The sequence below is a fragment of the Medicago sativa genome, chromosome 1 (genome assembly GCF_051527215.1).
Source record: "Medicago sativa cultivar Bolivia chromosome 1, Bolivia_mono, whole genome shotgun sequence".
NCBI lineage: Eukaryota > Viridiplantae > Streptophyta > Magnoliopsida > Fabales > Fabaceae > Medicago > Medicago sativa.
The window spans coordinates 58,092,317-58,116,090 of record NC_140749.1 but is presented as its reverse complement, the minus strand read 5'-3'; the positions used below and the strand labels follow the sequence as shown (position 1 = coordinate 58,116,090).

The 23,774-nt window shown below is 34.6% G+C and overlaps 2 protein-coding genes and 1 pseudogene across 3 annotated transcripts; 1 reads left to right on the top strand and 2 right to left on the bottom strand.

Annotated features, from left to right (window-relative positions):
- On the top strand, positions 1-1,990 carry LOC146955756 (cytochrome P450 94C1 pseudogene; annotated as a pseudogene). The gene has a single exon (XR_015017756.1). The product of XR_015017756.1 is annotated as a cytochrome P450 94C1 pseudogene (transcript).
- An 11,645-nt stretch (positions 1,991-13,635) lies between these two features.
- On the bottom strand, positions 13,636-14,376 carry LOC146955755 (uncharacterized). The gene has a single exon (XM_085748959.1). It carries the CDS (start codon positions 14,374-14,376, stop codon positions 13,636-13,638), a length of 741 nt encoding a protein of 246 aa, XP_085605085.1.
- A 7,046-nt stretch (positions 14,377-21,422) lies between these two features.
- LOC146955754 (uncharacterized) lies at positions 21,423-22,784 on the bottom strand. Its single transcript, XM_085748958.1, has one exon. It carries the CDS (start codon positions 22,782-22,784, stop codon positions 21,423-21,425), a length of 1,362 nt encoding a protein of 453 aa, XP_085605084.1.
- Positions 22,785-23,774: the final 990 nt, after the last annotated feature.

Here is a 23,774-nt window from a genome sequence, read left to right as displayed (position 1 = left end):
CTCTTGTGACTCTAATTGCATATATACCCCCCCTCCTCCTCCACTTCATATATGTCTATAGCCATATCCATTTACTATAGTAGTTGTTTTTTTTTTTCTTTCTCTTTTTCATCTTTACTTTTTCATCAATGGATCAACTTGAACCTTTAGTTTCTAATACTTCTCTAGTTTTTCCACTCATGATCACCTTGATCATCACCTTAATATTAATAATTTTTTTCACTACTATTTTTTCACATCTCACATCATGTTTTCACAAATTTTTTAGTAGTAGTGTGTTTTGTAGTTGTGAAATTTGCCAAGCTTATCTCACTTCAAGTTGGTCAAAAGATTTCAACAATCTTTGTGATTGGTATGCTCATCTCCTAAAAAAATCACCAACAAAAACCATCCACATACATGTCCTAAGAAACATAATCACCGCAAATTGTGAAAACGTTGAGTACATACTCAAAACAAAATTCGAAAACTACCCAAAAGGAAAACCCTTCTCAACAATCTTAGGTGATTTTTTAGGTCGTGGTATCTTCAACGTGGATGGTGATTTATGGAAATTTCAAAAGAAGATGGCAAGTTTAGAACTCAACAAACAATCCATAAGATCTTTTGCCTTTGAAGTTGTCAACAACGAAATCCAACATCGACTCATCCCTCTACTCCAAAACCAAAACCTAGACCAAGTTGTTTTTGATTTGCAAGATGTTTTCAAAAGATTCTCTTTTGATAGTATTTGTAGATTTTCCTTTGGTTTAGACCCTATGTGTCTAGAAACATCCTTACCCATGTCGGATTTTGCTCTTTCTTTTGATTTAGCATCAAAATTATCAGCTGAAAGAGCCATGGTTGTGTCTCCAATAATTTGGAAGATCAAAAGATTTTTCAACATGGGTAGTGAAAAGGAGTTAAAAAAAAGTATTAGCATCATTAATATGTTAGCAAAAGTTGTTATAGATCAAAAGAGAAAATTAGGTTTTTCCCATCACAAAGATTTGTTGTCAAGATTCATGAGTACTACAATTCATGATGACATGTTTCTTAGAGACATAGTCATAAGTTTCTTATTGGCTGGTCGTGACACCGTGGCATCATCACTCACAAGTTTCTTTTGGTTATTAGCAAAAAATCCGGAAGTTGAGAAAGAGATTTTGTTAGAAGCTGAACAAGTAATTGGACCACGTGATGATGAAAAAAATAATTATGGTGTAACGAATTTTGAACAACTTAGGAAGTTGCATTATTTACAAGCTGCAGCACATGAAAGTATGAGACTTTATCCACCAATTCAATTTGATTCAAAGTTTTGTTTGGATGATGATGTTTTACCAGATGGTACAAAAGTGAAAAGTGGTACTAGGGTTACTTATCATCCTTATGCAATGGGTAGGTTGGAGGAATTGTGGGGTCCAAATTGTTTAGAGTTTAAGCCTCAAAGGTGGTTGAAAGATGGTGTGTTTCAACCTTCAAATCAATTCAAGTACCCTATTTTTCAAGCTGGGTTAAGGGTTTGTATTGGTAAAGAAATGGCTTTGATGGAACTTAAAACTGTGGCAATTTCTTTGCTTAGAAAGTTTCATATTGAATTGGAAGATACAATGTTTCATGGTAACCCAAGATTCTCTCCTGGACTAACTGCCACTTTTGCTTTTGGTCTTCCTGTATTTGTTCGTCCTAGAGGAACCAACTGAATAATCCGTACTACTATTACTATATATATATGTATGAAATTTGTCCTTGTGTATACCTAGTATATTATGAATTTATGGTCCATATTTGGATTTGTGGACATTTATATATGGTCCATAGTGTTTGAAGATTAAATATCTGAGGTCAATTTATTACTCTCTCATATTAAGAGATTCACGTTTAGAGTAAGATAAGAGTGAAGGGCATTGTTAACCACCACTAAAAATACTAGAATGTGTTGGTGTTGTGTGGATTCTCTTGTATTGTATTAGGGTACAATATTAAATGCTTGAGGTTGCAGCAGTAACGCCATTGGTTTTTGACTATGCATGTGGATATTGATAAGTGGAATCTACATTATTAATTTTATTTTAGTGCTCAACGAAACAAAAGTTAATTATGACATTTGTTTTTTAAAGGAAAAGTTAATTATGACATGTTTGTATCTTGTGCTGAAGTGGTTCTACCGGTGATAATATATTCCATTTTTGTTTCTTCAAAAAAAAAATTATAACATGTTTGTGTTGTCTGTATTTTTTTATTCATGTTATAGGTAAGAATTATTCGACTCTCTGTGCGTAAAAAATAAAAAATTTGTTGATGAATTAAAATAAAGGTATAATAATAGAAAAAGAAGCTAAAAAAACTCGCTTCTTTTGATGTTATTGTTCTTTAACAAGACTTAAAATTAATGCATAGAGAGAGTGGTTATCAATTTCCATCGGAATATCTTTTGAATGAAAGGCTGTTAACTTCAATGATGTAATTTCAAAAATTAAACTTTTATTTTGATGTTTGTCTATATTAGCATTAACGAGAGGAAGCACTATCAGATAACAAACGATGATAAGAGGAATTTTAATATGGTCACAAGATTAAATAAATAGTGTTTGGACACACATAAAGAAATAATTTTTTAATAATAAAAAGAAAATTGATAAAAAAATGATTGAATATTTTAATGATAAATGTGTGTGCCCAAAGAATATTTTAATGATAAATGTCTTCCTGTATTTGTTCGTCCAAGAGGAACCAAGTGAATAATCCGTACTACTATTACTATATATGTATGAAATTTGTCCTTATGTATACCTAGTATATTAAGAATTTATGGTCCATATTTGGATTTGTGGACATTTATATATGGTCCATAGTGTTTGAAGATTAAATATGTGAAGTCAATTTATTACACTCTCATATTAAGAGATTCACGTTTATAGTAAGATAAGAGTGAAGGGGATTGTTAACCACCACTAAAAATACTAGAAAATTGCTGTTGACACATTGCATAAGGTTGTGGCACACATGTAAAATACGTTTTTGCCCCCTCGGCAGTTTATGAAACCGGTTGCAGTTAACTACCGAGGAAAACTTCGGCAGTTAACAACCGAGGAAAATTGAAAACTTCGGCAGTTAACTGCCGAGGAATCCTCAAACCCGTTTTTTTTTTTTTTTACAAAAACCATTAATTTTTTTTATTCTTTAAACCTAAATTTTCCTTAATTAAATTTAATTTAATTCTTTAATCCTTTTAAGGAATTAAACACAATTTTTTTTTATGATTTCATTCATGTGATTTTGTTGCCATAAATGAAGAAATATGAGAGATGAATAATATTCGGTAGTTAATGGACCTAAAATGATAATTCAATAAAAAAAATGCAACAACAAAAAACGTTACAAATGATAGAATAATTATATTTGTAATTATAAGTAATTAATTATAATATTTAAGATTTTTTTTTTGAAGGAAAGATATTTTTTTGTTGTTCACAAATTATAATATTTCAGATATTATTCACCTCTCTTTCAAATAATTATATTTGTAATTATTCTATCAATAATACCTTTTTTTTTGTACAAATAAAACCACTTTTCTATTCTTCAAAAAAAACATTTTTTGAATTAATAAACGTGATTGAATATGTAGTAATTCTATGATCTCATATTTTTTTTATTTATGGCAACAAAATCATATGATTGAAATCAACAACTTTATAAAAAGAATCGTGTATTTAATTGGCAACAAAATTCATATTTCTTCATTTATGGCAACAAAATCACACTACTAAAAAAACAAAAATTAGTGAGGGAAATTTAGTGAGGGAAAACACGAAATCCCTCTCAAATTCCGTCACTAAATTTTGCGACCAAAGAATTTGTGAGGGATTTTATTTTTTCCGTCACTAATTTCCCTCTCTAATTTTGCTTTTTCTAGTAGTGTCACATGAATGAAATCATGAAAAGAATTATGTTTAATTCCTTAAAAGGATTAAAGAATTAAATTTAATTAAGGAAAATTTAAGTTTAAAGAATAAAAAGAACTAATGGTTTTTGTAAAAAAAAAAAAAAAAGGGTTTGAGGATTCCTCGGCAGTTAACTGCCGAAGTTTTCAATTTTCCTCGGTAGTTAACTACCGAAGTTTTCCTCGGTAGTTAACTGCAGCCGGTTTCATAATTCGGCAGTTAACTACCGAGGGGGTAAAAACGTATTTTACATGTGTGCCACAGCCTTATGCAATGTGTCAACAGCAATTTTCAAAATACTAGAATGTGTTGGTGTTGTGTGGATTCTCTTGTAGTATTGTATTAGGGTACAATATTAAATGCTTGAGGTTGCTGCAGTAACGCCATTGGTTTTTGACTATGCATGTGGATATTGACAAGTGGAATCAACATTATTAATTTTATTTTAGTGCGCAACAAAACAAAAGTTAATTATGACATGTTTGTGTTGTCTGTATTTTTTATTCATGTTATAGGTAAGAATATTGAAAAGAGAAAATATGCATAAAAAATAAAAATTTTATTGATGAATTAAAATAAAGGTATAATAGAAAAAGAAGTTCAAGAAACTCACTTTCTTAATTTGAAGTTATTATTCTTAAACGACACTTAAAAATGCATGGAGAGAGTTGTTACTAATTTCCATCGAAATATCTTTTGAATGGAGGGCTGTTAACTTTAATGATGTAATTTCAAAAATTAAGCTTTTGTTTTGAGGTTGGTTTATGATAGCATTAACGAAAGGAAGGAAACAATATCGGATAACAAATGATGATAAAGTGAAGGGGTTCTGTTACTGTCTAGTAACAATAAAGAATAGGGTAAATTGCAAAAACCTCCCCTGAGGTTTGCTAAAATGTCACTTACACCCCTTCTACTTTTTAATCAGACATAAACCTCCCTTACTTAATTTTCAATGTGATAAGTATCTCCCTTATAAGTTAACACTGTTAACCTCCGTTACATTTCAATTGTGGCTTCCTCCATTTCTGCATTTATTCTTTATATTTCTTCCATTCAAAGTTCCCTTCCATTTCCTATTTATTTCTCCTTTGTTTTCTTCAGTATTTCAAATAAATAAATGGCACTGTTCAATTGGAAATTGGTATTTTTTGTACAGATGCGGTGATGCATTTTAATCCAAGTTTCTGTCATGACAGAAGCACACATTGAAAATTAAATCCCTCAAACTATATTAATGCATATTCTAATCTGATGGTTCTCATTCTAATCCATTCCAATTTGATGGTCTGGTTCTTAAATTACCGTCAAATTACACAAACTAAGATAACTTGTTATCAAATTGACCGATGAGATTGAGTTGAAAGGTTTCATTCGTGCCATTAATTTTAGAGGCAAAATAGTTCAAATGAAAATAATAGAACCTTTTCAAAGAATTTATGAGAAAAAAATGCAAAAAGATAGGCCTCAGTTACAAACTTGAGCGCTAAAATGTATAACCGTGTTTTTTTTGAAGGAAAAGTGTACATCTGTGTTCTTTTCATTAACAATGTTAACTTGAGGGGAGATAAGTGTTTTTTTTAAACTAGAGGGGGTGTTTGTGTTGTTTAGTGAAACCTCGAGGGAGGTCAATGTAATTTTCCCTAAAGAATATGAAAATGAGAAATGTTAACGAGTGTCTCGGAACACTTTCTAAGATTTGATAACTTTTTATGTAAACATGTATAATCAATGTATTGGAAATCAAAATATTTAACTATTTTATAAAATAATTTCTTCTTTTAGAATTCTGAAAGAGTGGCCGGAAGACACTTGTTAACAAGACCCAAGAAAATTCATAACATCCTAGACCTAAAGAGGTCATCCTCCACGACCCAATTGTTTTTCATTGCTTCAATAATTTATCATAACAGGGAAACAAGTTGACATTTTGACCTTCTAGTTGGTAACTCGGCTGAACTTTTTTTTGAATATATTTAAGATCAAAATTGTGCATTAACATATGTAACAGAATCGACTGTGTCACATACTATCAGACAGACAAAGTATGATATACGTAGTTGAAATATGTCACGGTGACTTGTTAGTTGAAGTGATGAAGATCGTAAGGTTTTGTGTGTCCCATGTGCAATGGCATTGCCAGGACCCCGAGTTAGGGGGTTCAAACTTTTAAATTTTTAATTAATAATTATAATAACTTATATAAAAAATAATATATATTCACCATGCCAAACCTAACACCTATAATAGACACAATGATGCTAAATGTATACAACCAAAATCCAAGGCTGATCTTGAGATTTTAGGTGCTCTAAGCAATCAATAAAGTTGTGTCATTTTTAATTATTCTAATATTTTTCTTGTATTTTTTGTTGTAAAAGATTCTCTAAAAGTATATTTTCAATATAATTAATCAAAATAATTAAAAAAGAAACATATTTATATAATACTAATTATTAAGTTAAAATAATAATTTTGATGTCTTTAAGAATAATCATTTTAATGTCCTTAATTTTGATATCCATATAATATGCTAGACGTGGACTAACCACACGTGCTTCATCCCCACATGTGAATTTAGTCGTGAATATATTGAATCCTTCTTTATTAAGGGTATTGATTCTTTTATGGTCCTGCTAACCGGTGCCCCCGGGGCACTGGTTAAACATATCATAAAAGAGAATTATTACTATAAAAGGGAACTGTTTTTGATTTTATTATAAATTAATTACACAATTTCAATGCATTAACTACTATATAATTTCCTTTTTCATATCCTTAACCAGTGCCCCGGGGACACCGGTTATCATTTCTCTTCTTTTATTGTTAAAAAAAATACTCCAAACATTAATAATGTTCACATTTAGTAATAGTTGATTAAATTAAATGTTCACTTCCTTTTGTCACGCTGATTAACTTTGTTTACTAATAAAAATTACGCACTACACGTATATATTCTTATAATTATCCTTTTTGAACTTTTTAGGAAACTTTTTGATAATTAAATGATATATATATATATATATATATATATATATATATATATATATATATATATATATATAGGGTTAGGATCAAATGATACCAAGGTGTCAAATTAAATATGACACCAAATCTCAGCCATTAAATTTGTTTAATCCAAATGCTTAAAACAATCACTGGAACAATTAAAGTGATCAAATATTTCTTGATTTGTCTTGCTATATCTTTCCTTTAATGGTGGATTTTGCACTCAAGTATGAATTTAATTTTTCATATATGCCCTTGATTTCTATTTGAAAATACTCACGTATTTCGCTTTCTTTGATCACTTCTCTATTGCTACCACTCTTCTAAATTTTTTAAATTGATATTTTGTACAAACTTTATTTGCAACAATGCTAATGTCATTTTTGAATAACACAAGATTTTTCGGATAAATTTGTTGAAATATATTATCACTCAATTTAATTTCACTATCCATCAGTTTGCATTCACTATAAAGAAGTGGACCAAGATTTAGACACTTATAACTATACAGAAATTGAGAAAATCATGTGATACAAAAAAAAAAGGCAAAAAATACCATAAGTGATGATAGACGCAAGATAAATACATGAGTATTTTGAAATTGAAATGAAGGGCATATGTGAGAAAACAAATTGAGACTTGAGTGCAAAATACACCATTAAAAGAAAGATATAGCAAAACAAATCAAGAAATATTTGATTACTTTAATTGTTTTAGTGATTGTGTTTAAGCCTTTGGATTAAACAAATTGAATGGATGAGATTTGGTGTCATATTTAATTTGACACCTTAGTGTCATTTGATCCTAACTCTCTCTCTATATATATATATATATATATATATATATATATATATATATATTCTATCATTAAAAATGATATATAATTTACTTATGCGATAACAATTCACACGTTATCAAAGACACAAATCAATGTAAAATTAAAAGTTAAATTGAGTTGAAAGCCTAGTATTCATATGTCCATGTTTACTAGCTAGATACCATAGTCTACACTTGATCAGTACAGTTTGCAAAAGAGCGAACTCTAAGAAAAGTCAAAAAGGTACAAACTGCCACAATAAGAAAGAAGCAATGCAACAAAGCAAAGAGAGTTGGTTAGGAGGTCCAAAGTAAAGAAGTCAGGAAGTTCATAATGGAAAAAAACAGAATTTTATTATGTGTAATTTCTAAAAGTAAGGGGAGTCAAGTGCATCCCCTCGCTGATACGTGGCCCATGTGCAGTAAGTATTTTTAGTGTTGATTGATTTCCCTTTTCCTATGATACTAGTCGAGATACCCGTGCTACAGCACGGATAGCGCGGCTTCGCCGCGCTGTATGGCCGCGGCCCCGCCGCGTGTCGCGTCTCGGATGCACTTGGCATAGTGATTTTTTTTGTCTATAGTGAAAAACTGTAAAGCATTTAAAGCATAATAATGTATATATTGATCGTTAGAAATAAAAAAATTATAAAATAATTAAATTTTAATATGAACAATTATATATATTAGATTTTAGAATTGATGGTATTAAAAAACCTAATAAATAAAAATAATCATAGTTTTTATTTACTAATATGTTTTGGTGTGAAAAATACTAATAAGCATCCCGTGAAAAATCATAATTAATTGATTATATAATATTGTTATCTTAAAATATATTTCATAAATAAACATATGCTAACATATTCCAGTAAAAAAATACAGTGAGATATATTTTTGTTAATATATAGTCCATACACTCATATATATTTTATCAATATATATAGTTCTCATTAGATTTCAGAAATAAGAATATAGTAATATATTCCCGTAAAACAAACATATACTCATATATATTTTTATTAATATATAGTCCATACACCCACATATACTTTATTAATATTAATAAAACTTAGGCAGTCGCGGTATTTAAATAGAGATATTAAAAAATACTAATTTTTTTGAAAGATTAAAAAATACTAATTAAAACTGATCACTCGTTATAGTTACTAAAATGGGTCCCATGTTACAATTGTACACTCCAACGGGTTTTTTATTGATACATTTTTTAAAAAAACAATGGAAAAAATTGAAGTGTGATTAATCATAGTATATTATAATTTTTTTGTCTGTTTTAGTATTGACGATATTAAAAAAAATGAAAATACATTTCACAAATAAACATATACTAACATATTCCCGTATAAAAACATATAGTGAGATATATTTTTATTAATATATAGTCCATACACTCATATATATTTATCAATATATAGTTCCCATTAGATTTCAGAAATAAGAACATACTAATATATTCCCGTAAAACAAATATATACTCACATATATATTTTTATTAATAAATAGTTCATACACCCACATATATTTTTTCAATATATTAATAAAACTTAGGCAGTCGCGGTGTTTAAATAGAGATATTAAAAAAATACTAACTAAAATTGATCACTCGTTGTAGTTACTAAAATGGGTCCCGTGTTACAATTGTACACTCCAATGATTTTTTTAGTGATACACTTTCAATAAAAAGGGAAAAAATTGAAGTATGATTAATCATAATATATTATAATATTGTTCTTGTTTTAGTATTGACAATATTAAAAAAGCTAATAAATGAAAATACATTTCATAAATAAATGTATACTAACATATTCCCGTAAAAAAATATAGTGAGATATATTTTTGTTAATATATAGTTCATATTCTCATTTGTATTTTATCAATATATAGTTCCCATTAAATTTTAGAAATAAGAATATATTAATATATTCCCATAAAACAAACATTACTCATATATTTTTATTAATATATAGTCCATACACCCACATATATTTTATTAATATATTAATAAAACCTAGGCAATCGTGGTGTTAAATTAGTGATATTAAAAAAATACTAATTAAAACTGATCACTCGTTGTAGTTATTAAAATGGGTCTCGTGTTACAATTGTACACTCCAACGGGTTTTTTAGGGATACATTTTAAAAAAAACAACAGAAAAAATTGAAGTATGATTAATCATAGTATATTATAATATTGTTCATGTTTTAGTATTGACGATATGAAAAAAGCTAATAAATAAAAATAATCATAGATTTTATTTACTAATATGTTTGAGTGTGAAAAATATTAATATGTGTCCCGTGAAAAAACATAATTAACGTATTTTATAATAGTGTTATCGTAAAATACAAAATCATATTCTGTTATAACAACAACACTTGTTAGGTTCCTCTAAAAAAAACTTGTTAGTAAAACTGAATTGAAAATTAGTAGAAAAAATGGAGTTGAAAATGAAGAGAGAAAATGAAAAATGAAGAAAGATGGTAAGAAAAAGATAAGAGAGGAGAGTGAGATTGAGAGAGAAAAGTTTATTAAAATAAAGGTTAGATAAAAGTTTATTATTAAATAAATATAGATGAAAGAGAAAAGTTTATTATTATAAATAAAGAAAGATGAAAGAGAAAAATTTATTATTAAATAAAGAAATGTGAGAAAGTGGGATGAGAGAGAAAATTTTATTATTAAATAAAGATAGGTGAGAAAGTATGATTAATCATAGATTTTAGGGATACATTTAAAAAAGACAACAGAAAAAATTAAACTATGATTAATCATAGTATATTATAATATTGTTCATGTTTTAGTATTGACGATATGAAAAAAGCTAATAAATAAAAATAATCATAGATGTTATTTACTAATATGTTTGAGTGTGAAAAATATTTTTTTTTTGAACAAACTAAAATGGTATATATTATAAACAAGGTTACGGCACCGTGCACAAGTTATGCAAAAGGTACCCAACCAACTCACAGTCTACAAAATGGTGTCGCTTTCAAAGAAAACACCACAAAAAATAACAGACAATTACAAAGTAGCACCCATACAAGGGAGTGGATTTTTCCACCAATCATGATAATTATAATTAAAAGATGGTTGTGAAGCCTTCAACCAAAGAAAGGAATTGAGCTTAACTAATTCAACCATTGAATGATGATCAGCTGCCTTAGTATTGAACACGTGGTTGTTTCTTTCCTTCCAGATAACCCACACTGATGCAAACCAAATTATTTTCAAGAACAAATAAGTGACCCTAGGCAGGCCAGCCATATTAGTAAATTGTAATAAATGTTGTCGACTGTCGCCTGGGAGCACCGCTGCAAGACCCAACCAATGTAAAACATAATACCAAACCAAACTAAAAGTGTTGCACCCAAAAAACAAATGAGTTGCGGTTTCAGGTGCACCACAACCGGAAACACAAGCCGACTCTGATAACTGTATAGCACGACGCCGCACCAAATTGTCTCTGGTAGGCAACCTGTTTCGGAGAAGGCGCCATACAAACAAGGACACTTTGGAAGGAATAAATTTGTGCCAAACATCGTCAACTATCGACCTGTCCACCGGGGAACCATTGTTATTAAGAAACTGATAAGCCTCTCGCACCGTGTAACCAATAGTGGGATTGAGTAACCACTTCCAAGTATCAGAAACATGTTCCTGCAAAACAATGTTATGAAGTAACACCGAGCACTCCCTCACACTATCCTCCTCCCATGCCATCAGCCTACGACGCCACTCCCACCCCCTACCACCAACCCCCCAACCTCCTCTCGACATCTCCTCCACAGAACAATCCTTCGACACCGCCAAATCAAATAGACGGGGAAATTTAACCCTTAAAGGAACATCTCCTAACCAAATATCATGCCAAAATAAGGTATCCCTACCATCACCCACCACCCTACGAACATTATTATCAAACCACCTCCCAACACCCTCGCCCAACCCCTCTCGCACCCTACACACCGACTTCCACCACGCCGAGCAATGGCGCCCTCCCTCTAAAATCCGCCCCCATTCTCACCATAACGGGCTTTAAGAACTCTATACCACAGCCCCTCCTTCTCATTTAACATCCTCCAACACCACTTTCCCAACAACGCCAAATTAAAAGCACCTATCCTTCTAACCCCCAGCCCTCCATCCTCCTTTGGAGTACAAATCGACTCCCAATTTATCCAAGCAATTTTCCTAGAATCCTCACCCCCACCCCAATTTTTTTTTTTAAAAATAGATTCAATAGAAGAAATTATACCTGTGGGGGCTTTGAAAAAGGAAAGAAAGTAAACCGGGATGGAAGACAGGACGGATTTCAGAAGAACCAGACGACCTCCGAAGGAAAGGAATTTATTGTTCCACGACGACAGACGCGAGACTATTCGATCAACAACAGGTTTCCAAAAACAAAGTTTCCTAGGGTCACCACCAATAGGCAGCCCCAAGTAGATAAACGGGATAGTTCCCCTTCGACAATGCATAGCCAACGCAGCTTCCGATAACCAAGAATTCGAAACATTGATACCTGTCAACATACTCTTATGGAAATTGACTTTCAATCCTGATACCTCTTCAAACAAAAGCAAAATTGATCTCATTGTTCTAACATTCATCCAGCTTTTTTCACCAATAATTAGTGTGTCATCCGCAAATTGAAGATGAGTCAGACACACGTCACCAGCGTTGCCCACTCTATAACCGGTAAACAAATTCGCATCAACCGCAGCTTGCATCAACACGTTGAAGCCTTCGGCAGCCAACAGAAAAAGGAAAGGTGAGAGAGGACCCCCTTGCCGAAGACCCCTCTCAATAGGAAACTCGTCCGTTGGACTTCCATTAACTAAAATTGACGCTGTTGCTGTCCCGACACATTCAGCTATCCACTTCCGCCACAGACTTGGAAAGTTCATTGTCTTCATCACCATATCCAAATATTTTAAATCAACTGAATCATATGCCTTTTCAAAATCCACCTTGAATAACAACAACTCTTTATTCAACCGTTTAGCTTCATCAACCGCCTCATTAGCTATCAAAATACCATCAAGAATTTGCTTCCCCTGAATAAAAGCCGATTGGGATTCTGACACCACACTTCCTATAACTGAACGAAGACGGTTTGCAAGAACCTTAGCAATTACCTTGTACAAGCACCCTACTAACGAAATAGGCCGAAAATCATTGAGGCGTTGAGGGCTGTTAACCTTAGGAATTAATGCCACAAAAGTTGAGTTAATGCCCTTTGAGAGTTCCCCATTTCGATGAAATTCCATCACAAATCTCAAGAAATCATGTTGAAGCATATCCCAAAACTGTTTGATAAAACCAAAATTAATGCCATCCGGACCCGGACTCTTGTACCCATCACAATCCCACACTGCCTGTTTCACTTCCTCCATAGTAAAGGATTTAATTAGAATCCCTGCTTGAACACCATTTAATTTGCGAAATGGAAGATCTTCCACACTAGGCCGAACTTGCTCAACAACTTTGAAATGTGAAGAAAAATGGTTAAAAACAGCATTCCTAATAGCGCTGACCCCCTCGACAAACACCATCAACAGACACTTGGAAAATAGCATTCTGACGTCGTTTACTTGACAAAACTCCATGAAAGAATTTTGAGTTAGCATCCCCTTCTTTTAACCAATTCAAACGAGACTGCTGCCAGCTGACACTATTCTGAGTACGAGCTAAGGAGTGAAGATTCACTGACAAATCATGTAACTCATGCACTTCATCTTCTACCAACTCTGACACCTCTGCTTTGAATCTAAAAGCGATAATTTATGTTTTACCTCGGACATCCTACCTTCTAAATTCTGACAATGCTTGGTGTGCCACTCCTTTAAACAATTTTTAATCCAATAAAGTTTCTTTCTCAACACAAAGCCGCCCCCAGCCATTACAATCAAAGGAGGCCCATTTTTCACGAACAAAATCTTCATAACCAGGAAAGTCAGACCAACATTTGAGCATTCGTAGAGGCCGAGGCCCCCAATTAGCATCATCGACATGTAACATCAAGGGAACGTGATCTGACAACCCTCGTTGATAAGCCACCTGGATACAATTAGGCCAACGTTCACACCACTTGTTAGACAACAAAAATCTGTCCAAGCGACTCATAGACACACCATCCCCTTTGTACCAAGTAAACAGTCTACCACAAATTGGTAAATCAATAAGAAAACTATCATGAATAAAAGCATTGAAGACATCCGCATCACCATGCCTAAAGACCTCGGCCCTTCCTTTCCTCTCGTCAACACAACGAACCGAGTTAAAATCACCACAAACACATAAACATAGATTCACATTATTCACCACCAAAATACGCAACCTTTCCCATAAATCTTTTTTAGCAGCCAAGTCACACGGGGCATACACATTAACAATAATAAATTCTTCTGAAGTACTAATAACCTTTCCATGAATAACCAAAGCATGATCAAAATTCATAGTTAACCAAACATCGACCTGTGAAGTGTCCCAAATAGTAATCAACCCACCTGAGGCCCCTACCGACTGTTGAAAAGAATACCCGAATACGGCAGCTCCCCACATCGATTCCACCAACCTATCAGTTACCATAGACATTTTTGATTCATGAATACACAACACCGTCAGATGTTTCTCCCTCACCAACTTCCTAACCTCCACCCTCTTCTCACCACCACCTAACCCCCTCACATTATAAGATAACACCTTCATCACTACCACCCCCCCCGCCAATAACACCCCACCCCTACTCCCTCACCGTCCGCCCTCCTCACTCTCAAGACACCCCTCAACATCCCTACCCTCACCACCAACACGTGCTGCCCTCCACTCCTTTCTACCCTCTTTAGTTAACAAATTAAAACTATTATTAGTCACACATTGGTATTTCACACCCACAGTCTGCACCAAATCTCGTACATCCGCTTTAGCCACCACCTCCTTACCTTGTAACACTACCCAATTCTCCCAGTCATTGTTAATAGAAGAATGTGAGCCCTTCGAAGAATTTGAATTAGATCCTGACACGTTCTTGGAAGTATTGCACATTACCTTTCCTTTTCGCGTAATCTTTTGCTTCTTTAATATGTGGAGAATTTGTTTTCTATCACTTGCCGGCATACGAGCAATTTTCTTCATAAGGCCAACCGAATGCAACACACGCCCTCCTTTCAACTCTTTAGGCCGAGACTTAGATAAACGTGAAGAAGATTTGGTTTTTTCCTCCACTCTGTCATTTTTATTTGTTTCCTCATTACCACAAGATGTGAAGACAACACCACCTTCAGATATCGGTTTTTGTGACGATAGCCAATCAATGCTCCAAGGACCTTTTTGAATACTATCTGAACGACCATTTTCCTGCCCCAATTGATCATTTTTACGAAGCTCAACCTGATTGCATGTAGTATCTCTCGTTACCGGTTGCAAAATCGGAGACAAATTAACCTCAAAAAATTCCGCTCCAATTCTTTTACTATCAATATGAGTTGGTACCGAATCATTAGAGTTGACAGACATACGTATTTTATAATAGTGTTATCGTAAAATACAAAATCATATTCTGTTATAACAACAACACTTGTTAGGTTCCTCTAAAAAAAACTTGTTAGTAAAACTGAATTGAAAATTAGTAGAAAAAATGGAGTTGAAAATGAAGAGAGAAAATGAAAAATGAAGAAAGATGGTAAGAAAAAGATAAGAGAGGAGAGTGAGATTGAGAGAGAAAAGTTTATTAAAATAAAGGTGAGAGAAAAGTTTATTATTAAATAAATATAGATGAAAGAGAAAAGTTTATTATTATAAATAAAGAAAGATGAAAGAGAAAAGTTTATTATTAAATAAAGAAATGTGAGAAAGTGGGATGAGAGAGAAAATTTTATTATTAAATAAAGATAGGTGAGAAAGTGAGTTTTAGTAAAGTGAGTTTTGATAGTGGATTTGACAAAAATAACCTTAAAGTTGTAAAGGAAAAAATTTGGAAGAAAATTAGGTATGGGTAGTTAAGTAACTTTGGTAGTACTTTGTTTTTATATATTGTTAGTAGATAGATGCAAATTTAAAAATAATCACTGTTATAAGTAAAAGATAACATTTTAAATTTATTTATTAAATGATGTATATGATCTATAATAAAGATCATATACAACATTAATTGAATGAATTTAAAATGTAGATTTTAGCTTATAATAGTGATCGGAGACTGTAGTTAGTTAATTAGGATAATCTAATATCAAATGAAGTGAGTTATTTTTTTTTTTTTAAGGAAATCAAGTGAGGTTTGTTAAGTATAATTGAAGGCAATGGTCATGTAATATGCTTATATGGATAATTAGTGTGGCTTGTCGAAGAAAAACAAAGTTTTAGGTATCTTTTGTTTGAAGAGAAAGGGGTAGGATGGATAGCTGCAAGGAAAGAAAGTTTGTTGATAAATGTGCTTCCACCGTTTGGCATGCACACTAGAGAGGATGGAAAGCTTTAATTTGGTAGGTCCCACACCTAAAATCTTTCCTTCTCAAATTGCGAAGAAAGCATGAAGAAAGCTTGCTTTGGGCAACTAACATGATAAAATGACAAAAACAACCTCACTTATGAAGCATTGTTTTTCTAAAACGCTGCACAGTCTTTTTTTTCTTCCTTCAATTATGTTCAATTTTTTTAATATAATGTTTCCTTTTTTGTGCGACTATTGTTCGAAAAAAAAAATCTGGTAAATTTTTATGGATATACAACATCAGGTTTTACCACTATATATATATATATATATATATATATATATATATATATATATATGTCGCGTCATTTTTCGGAGATCAAGGCTATTCGATTAGCTTTTGACTCACTTTTTGATTTCACGACCGAACATTTAATTTTTTAATAAAAAGGGGAAAAAGTTCAAACACCCATTTTGAAAAGATTTAGGGTTCGGGGGTTAGTTACATAAAGGGAAGGTGTTAGCACCCTTTATGTCCGTAGTACTCTACGGGAACCTTTTGATTTTATTTAATTAACGTGCTATAACTTGCTTGCTTTTAAAAATGGAATTTGAAATGATAAAAGAAAGGAGACCTAGTTTATCTACATTTTATTGATTTGGAAGGACGAGTGTTCTCTGCCTACGTACCCGTGAGGGATCAAAACCTCGTAGTTCGGGGTAAAAATTGACGTTTGATTGGTTGAGTGTTTTTTAATGTTTTTTGAAAAAAAGGTTTTGAAATAAAAGCCAAGTGGCAAAATGAAATTGGTTTGTATTTTTTGAATTAAATGAAAATAGACTCGAAGTAGAATTAAATTGATTGATATTTGACTTAAGGAAAGAAAAAAAAAAGACGTCACTTGATTTAGGATCAATGTTTGTTTATGAAAATATTTTTTGCGATTTTTGTGGTTTGTTTGCATGAAGTAAAGTTATAACTAACGGAACAAGAAAATAAAAGCGTGGGCACTATGTGGTGACGTTGGATCACCACAAAGACCATTGACCTAAACTACAAAGCATAAGAAGTAAAGCATACACCCACACACGCACACATGCACCTAAACTATTACAAAAAACCCTATTAATACATTCTACGGTCTGCGATAAAAATAAATAAATTACATTGAAGCCTATTTTACATTCTAAATAAATAACTAAAAATGCATGAATGAATTACATCAAAGCCTACAATACAATCTAAATTCTTGCTTGTAAAATAAAATGCCAAAATAAAAAGAGGATGCAAAATAACATGATAAACCTAGTAAAAGAAACTAATGAAATATGATGTGAATTAAATATGCAATGCAAGAGAAATTAAAATGAATAAAATGCAGGGAAGGGGGTGCAGGCAGTATTCAGGGGGGTGCAGAAGTTAAAAAAAGCTGAATTGGGCCTAGAGGACGTTTGGGCAAGAGGGTTTGATCAGGGTTAGGTGACACTTGTCGGTGTATGAATGTAGGATCCTTAGGTCAAAAATTGGGGTATGACAGATGCCCCTATTTAGGTTTCTTCGTCCGGAGATTTGAAGATGGAATCTTTAATTTGATCGGAGCGAAGAGACTTAAATACAAAGTACACCAATTTTGGACCTAAGATGCTATGTATGCCCGTGAAATGCTTGTATGAATGCAGGACGACAAAGTTGACTTGACTGAGACGAGAAACAATGACGGGATACCCAAATTCGTTGAAGAATGGGATCCGACTCCTCTAGAGGGAATGTAGTTTCACTGGGGAAAGATTGTCTACTACCGTATTGGCTTGGGACGATAGTTTAATGAAGACAAAACTTTTTTTAGCGACATCTCTTGAAGGATAAACTGGGGACGACACATTTGAAATTGAAATTGATTAATGACATCACTGGAACAGCTGACGCTGGGGATGACACCGGAGGAAATAAAATGTGATTTCAAATTGTTCATTGGCCGGGAACTGACCGTTTGGAACATGATGAAAAGTAAACTCAAGCGGTCCGTTATTTAGGACTGGTAGCTTGAAACAATTGAAAAAGGTAAACTCGAGCGGTCCGTTGTTTGGGACTGACAGCTTGAAACAAGGCAAAAAGTAGACTCAAGCGGTCCGTTGTTTAGGACTGGCAGCTTGAAACAAGATAAACTCAAGCGGTCCGTTGTTTGGGACTGGCAGCTTGAAACAAAATAAACATTTGCGAGAATCTACTCGACTTTTGCGAGAATCCACTCGGCTTTTGATAAAAGTTTGCCATAATCCACTGGGCTTTTGCGAGAATCCACTCGGCTTTTGCGAGAATCCACTCGGCTTTTGATTAAAGTTTGCCAGAATCCACTGGGATTTTGCGAGAATCCACTCGGCTTTTGCGAGAATCCACTCGGCTTTTGATAAAAGTTTGCCAGAATCCACTGGGCTTTTGCGAGAATCCACTCGGCTTTTGCGAGAATCCACTCGGCTTTTGATAAAAGTTTTCCAGAATCCACTGGGCTTTTGCGAGAATCCACTCGGCTTTTGCGAGAATCCACTCGGCTTGATAAACATATGCGAGAATCCACTCGGCTTTTGAATAAAGTTGGCCAGAATCTACTGGGCTTCATAAGAGTTTTGCGAGAATCCACTCGGCTTTTGCAAGAATCCACTCGGCTTTTGATAAAAGTTTGCCATAATCCACTGGGCTTTGTAAGAGTTCGCCGGAATCCACCGGGCTTATAATGAGTGACATCTCTGGACCAGACACACTGGGGATGACACTTCTGATGATAAGAAGGTAAATGTCAGATGTTCATGTGTAGAAACTTGCTGCTTGACGCAATGATAAGTAAAGACCGAACTGAAGAGACACGATCGACACAAGATTTTGGTGACTAATGCAATCATGTATGAATTGATGTTGTGTATATGTTGTGTAGGCATGAGTGTATGAATGTGTGAAAGTATTACTGTATGAATGTGCGATTGTATAAATGGATGTATGAATGTATGGATGTAACTTGTACGACTGTATATGACAGATGACTTGATGAAACAAGACAAGACAGGTAAGATGGGAGTTGGACTGGCATCGCAGTACAAACACTCGGCAAACTTCCTTGGAGATGATGTTATTGTGAACAAATCAAGTCATTGACGGTGTAAAACCCGGCACAAGGTTGCAATTGATGAATAGCAACCGATGAATTTTGGGGAGAAAGCCTATTGTTTAACCAACAGCCTGGAAGAAGTCGCCATTTGTAAATCAGCGCCGAATGCTTTTCCCTTGTCATGCTTCGACAGTCATTTTTGTATTTTTCTTTGAAAATCCCTAACTTTTGCCTGGACCGCCCTTTCGGGTTTTCAGTCCACCGGGAGTATATTCCTTTTTTGTGCCCCTAATTTTTGCCTGGACCGCCCTTTCGGGTTTTCAGTCCACCGGGACGCTCTCTATTGCCTAAGCCGCCTTTTCAGGTTTTTCGACTTAGCGAGCATTGATTTTTTGTATCATTTTTTGTATATATATTTTTTGACTGTGAAAGCATCTTGCTTGAAGCAGAGGTCCCCTCCATTGTGTTTAGACATGTTTCTCTTCCGGAATGTAACCGTTCTCGAGGCGGATGCTGATGTACGCTTTGACTACTCACAAGTTCAAAGAGAGTGCGTTTGTTGTTCATACTTTTCAAAAGATGTAAAAAAAAGTTTTTGTATTCTGAAAATTTTTGCTTCAAGTATTGCCATCAAAAATAGAAGAAATTTTGCAAATAGAATAAATGAGAGTTCAAAATAAATGGGCACAGGCTCGAATTTGATGAATTGAGTGGTGGCCTACCAATGGCATGGCTCCACAGATCTTTGAAAAATTTGGAAAATGGTAAATATATGGGAAGGTACATTGAACACATATAACTGTTATACTCCCTGACAACTTTGAATGCCCCAGTTCCGAGTCTTTGGTTTGCAGATGCTTCGAATCGGAGGTCTTTTGATAGTCAAGATGCCCCAAGTGGATTGTGCCTGACTGATGCAGTTACTTTGTCATGATCCTTAACTTTTGCATAGATTGCCCTTTTCAGGTTTTCAATCTATCAGGATAATCATCATTTTTTTGTCTCTAATATTGCCTAGACCGCTCATTTTTGCCTAAGCCGCTTTTTAAGATTTGCAACTTACCGAGCTTTTATTTTTTGACAGAGTATTTCTTGACTGCATCAGCGTTCATAGATCGCGTGAGTTTGTCACCATCCGTAGTTGCGAAAGTCATTGTACATGGGCCTTCATAGTTAAGCATCCACTTGCCCCTGGAGTCTGATTGAAAAGTATTACCTTTTTAGGCATGGAGTCTCCTTCTTGAAATTCATGGGGACGAACCTTTTTGTTAGAAGCTTGTTTCAAACCTCTTTTGATATGTTTGCACAACGTCGTCATGTGTTTTAATTCGATCAAGCTTGGACTTTAGCAGAACTCCTATTGACGGGACTTCGACCTTCACGGAAAGCACGACCTCCATGTTGCATATTGGGGAAGGAGGGGGGGCTGCTCCTGTTGAAATGTGTACTGAAGTACGATATTTGAGCAAAGCGAATGGTAGCACGCCGAGCCAGTCTTTGTAATTGAATGTCATCTTCTGGACAATCTCCTTGATATTTTGTTTGCAGCTTCAATGGCTAAGATGCCCCAATATGTGAGAGATCTCGTCGGGAATCTCTTCATTTTCCTTCTTCAGCTTCGGACACAGGGAACTCAAAGTTGGAAGAGAGTACATGGTTAACGTGTTCAACGGGTTTATTAATGCATGATTTGATTATTGATTTTGACAAGTGTAAGTTATGATTTTGCAGATATTTGAGAATGATTAATTTTTTTTGGTTTTTTGTATTACCATTTTTCCAGAACAAAGCACAAAATAAAAAACAAAGTCGGGATCAAAACGACCTTTTTATTAATGATGAAAATGCTTAAAGCAAAAAGCCCTACACAAGTTCACTTTCATCTCGGGCGGGACGAAAGGATTTTTTTTTGAAAAGCAGTAAACAATAAACATATCATTTAAACAAATCGAGTAGCGGAAGAAAACATCAACATCGACTCAATTGCAGCTAATCCCTCTTTGTGTTGCAACATTAGACACCATGATCTAGTAGTAGATTGGCTTGCACATTTGGAGTCAAGACTTAGAAAGTCAGGCGATTGGTCCGGATCAAATTCTGGACTTCTTTCTTCAGTGCATTACAATGTTCAATATCATGGCCAGGTGCCCCTTGATGGAAGTTACAGAAAAGGTCAGGTCTATACCATGCTGGCAATCTTGCTGGCACCGGAGGAGGCGCTTGGTCTGGACTAGATTCTTTTCGAGCAACTGTGGAAGCAAAACCTCATATTTCATGGGAATCGGGGAAAATTGTGCCCTTGAGGCCTGTTGTCGAGGCTGCTGTAGCTGCTGAGGATATTGTGCCTGAGGGTGTTCTTTCACCATACTAACCTCCTGCTCTTTATTTTTCGAACTACTAGCGGGAACACTTTCTTTGACCAATCGTCCTTCTCGGACTCCTTCTTCCAACTGTACACCTATAGTAACCATCTCAGCAAAGTCCTTGGGCGTACTTCCGACCATATTCACGTAATAGAACTGATTGAGAGTCTTTAAGAAAAGTTTGGTCATCTCCTTCCCTTCCACACGTGGGCTGACTTGGGCGGCGACATTTCTCCACCGCTGAGCATATTCCTTGAATGTTTCTTTGTCTCCCTGAGTCATAGCCTGAAGATCGCTTCGGTCTGGGGCCATATCCACATTGTAACTGTATTGTTCTACAAAAGCATCACACAGATCACGGAAAGTTCGGATCTTTGTTTTGTCTAGATTCATGTACCACTTTGAGGCAGGACTAGCCAAACTTTCTTGAAAGAAATAGATAAGGACTTTGTCGTCCTTGGCATATGCAGACATTCTTCTCACATACATTGTTAGATGTTCCTCAGGACATGAATTCCCTTTATACTTCTTGAAATCTGGGACCTTAAACTTGTGGGGTATCTGGACATTCGGCACCAGACAAAGATCATAAGCAGTTTTCCCAAACACTTTCTTCCCATAGAGAGCTCTCATTTCCCTCTGCATCTTATCATACTTCTCTTGTAGGTCATCCACCCTGTCATAGGCCCCCACACCCCCAGAATTGAAGATGGGTTCCTCTTCTTGTGGGATAGTATGAACAGCAGGTGGCGAGTAGGTCACGGCAGCTAGAGGAAATGTCGTAACTTGCTGAGGAACATGAGTTGCACGTTGAAAAGTAGGCATCTGAGCTTCACAAGCAATGGGACGAAGTATTTCGCCAGCAGTAAGAGGCGGGAACCAAGGCACAGAACGTTGCGGTGTAGAGTACTTCGAAGTATTGGCATAAAACGTCCATTCAGGGCCAGTAGAAACAACTTCGGCTAGAGTCCTGATTGGAGGAGGAGGAGGTGGTGGTTGACTCTGCGCAGCTGCCAGCGTCTTCATCAATTCAGTTATTTCGTCCATCTTAGCCTGCATGGCTGCCATTTCCTCCCGGAGCAATTGATTTTCTTGCTCGAGAAAATCCATCTTCTCTTTATGATTGCTCGAGTGTTGTACATGTGAGTTGGTTTCGAACGAGGATGCCATGACACTTTTGAGATTGGTTGACCTTTTTATGGAAAAGAAAAAATTTGTGAGACTCGGAATTAAGACTATGAAATGCACGATGATGCATGATGTTATGCAAAAATAGACACATTTTTTATTTTATCGAAGGACTCATCAAAGTAATTGTAAACATCATAAGGAACACTGCTTCATTTGATGATTTGGAATATTACAAACAGTTTCGTTAAGAGCAAAAGCAAAGTCAAGAACAATGTCCCCTAACAAAAGCTAAGGTATAATTTAAGACTTTTGAAATTGTATTCCTTGTTGTTCCTCTTTATAAGGTCTACACCTTTGATGTTTACAAGAACTTATCTAAGTCTTTCGATGTTTTGATGAGAAAAAGTTAATGAATGTATGCATGTATGCATGATTATGCAACACAAACGGTGAAAGCATGGTGAGGTTAGGTCCATAATGATGGAGTCAAGGGTAACAACGCCATTTGGTAAGGACTATGGTTTTATTTGCACTTGTAACAAGGGTTCTACCAAGTTCCCAGAGTTGTCAACCACTTCCGAACATTATCGGGTTGCGGAACTACTTCCGGTCCAACAATGTTCGTAAGAAAGTCTCGTCTGAGTGTAGTATCGCGTATCAACCAACTCAAGACTACTCTTGATTAGCCACCGCACTACGTCCTAAAAGGCCAAGATGGGTTAAAGGTAACTAAAGGTCCTCAACATTAACAGTCACTTGAAAATAGCAATGCCAATCACGACTACTCATGTCGACATAAATTACTTCCAAGAGACCTCCGTTGAGTGGGGTTATCACATGTGCCATATCTCGAAACTTACTCTCGGTATGGGACTTTGATTATACCACCATCCTATCTTATGTTTCCCTCAAGTCCGGGTGTAGGACTTACCTCACCACTCACATTTAAGAAAGGAGAAAGAAGAAGGA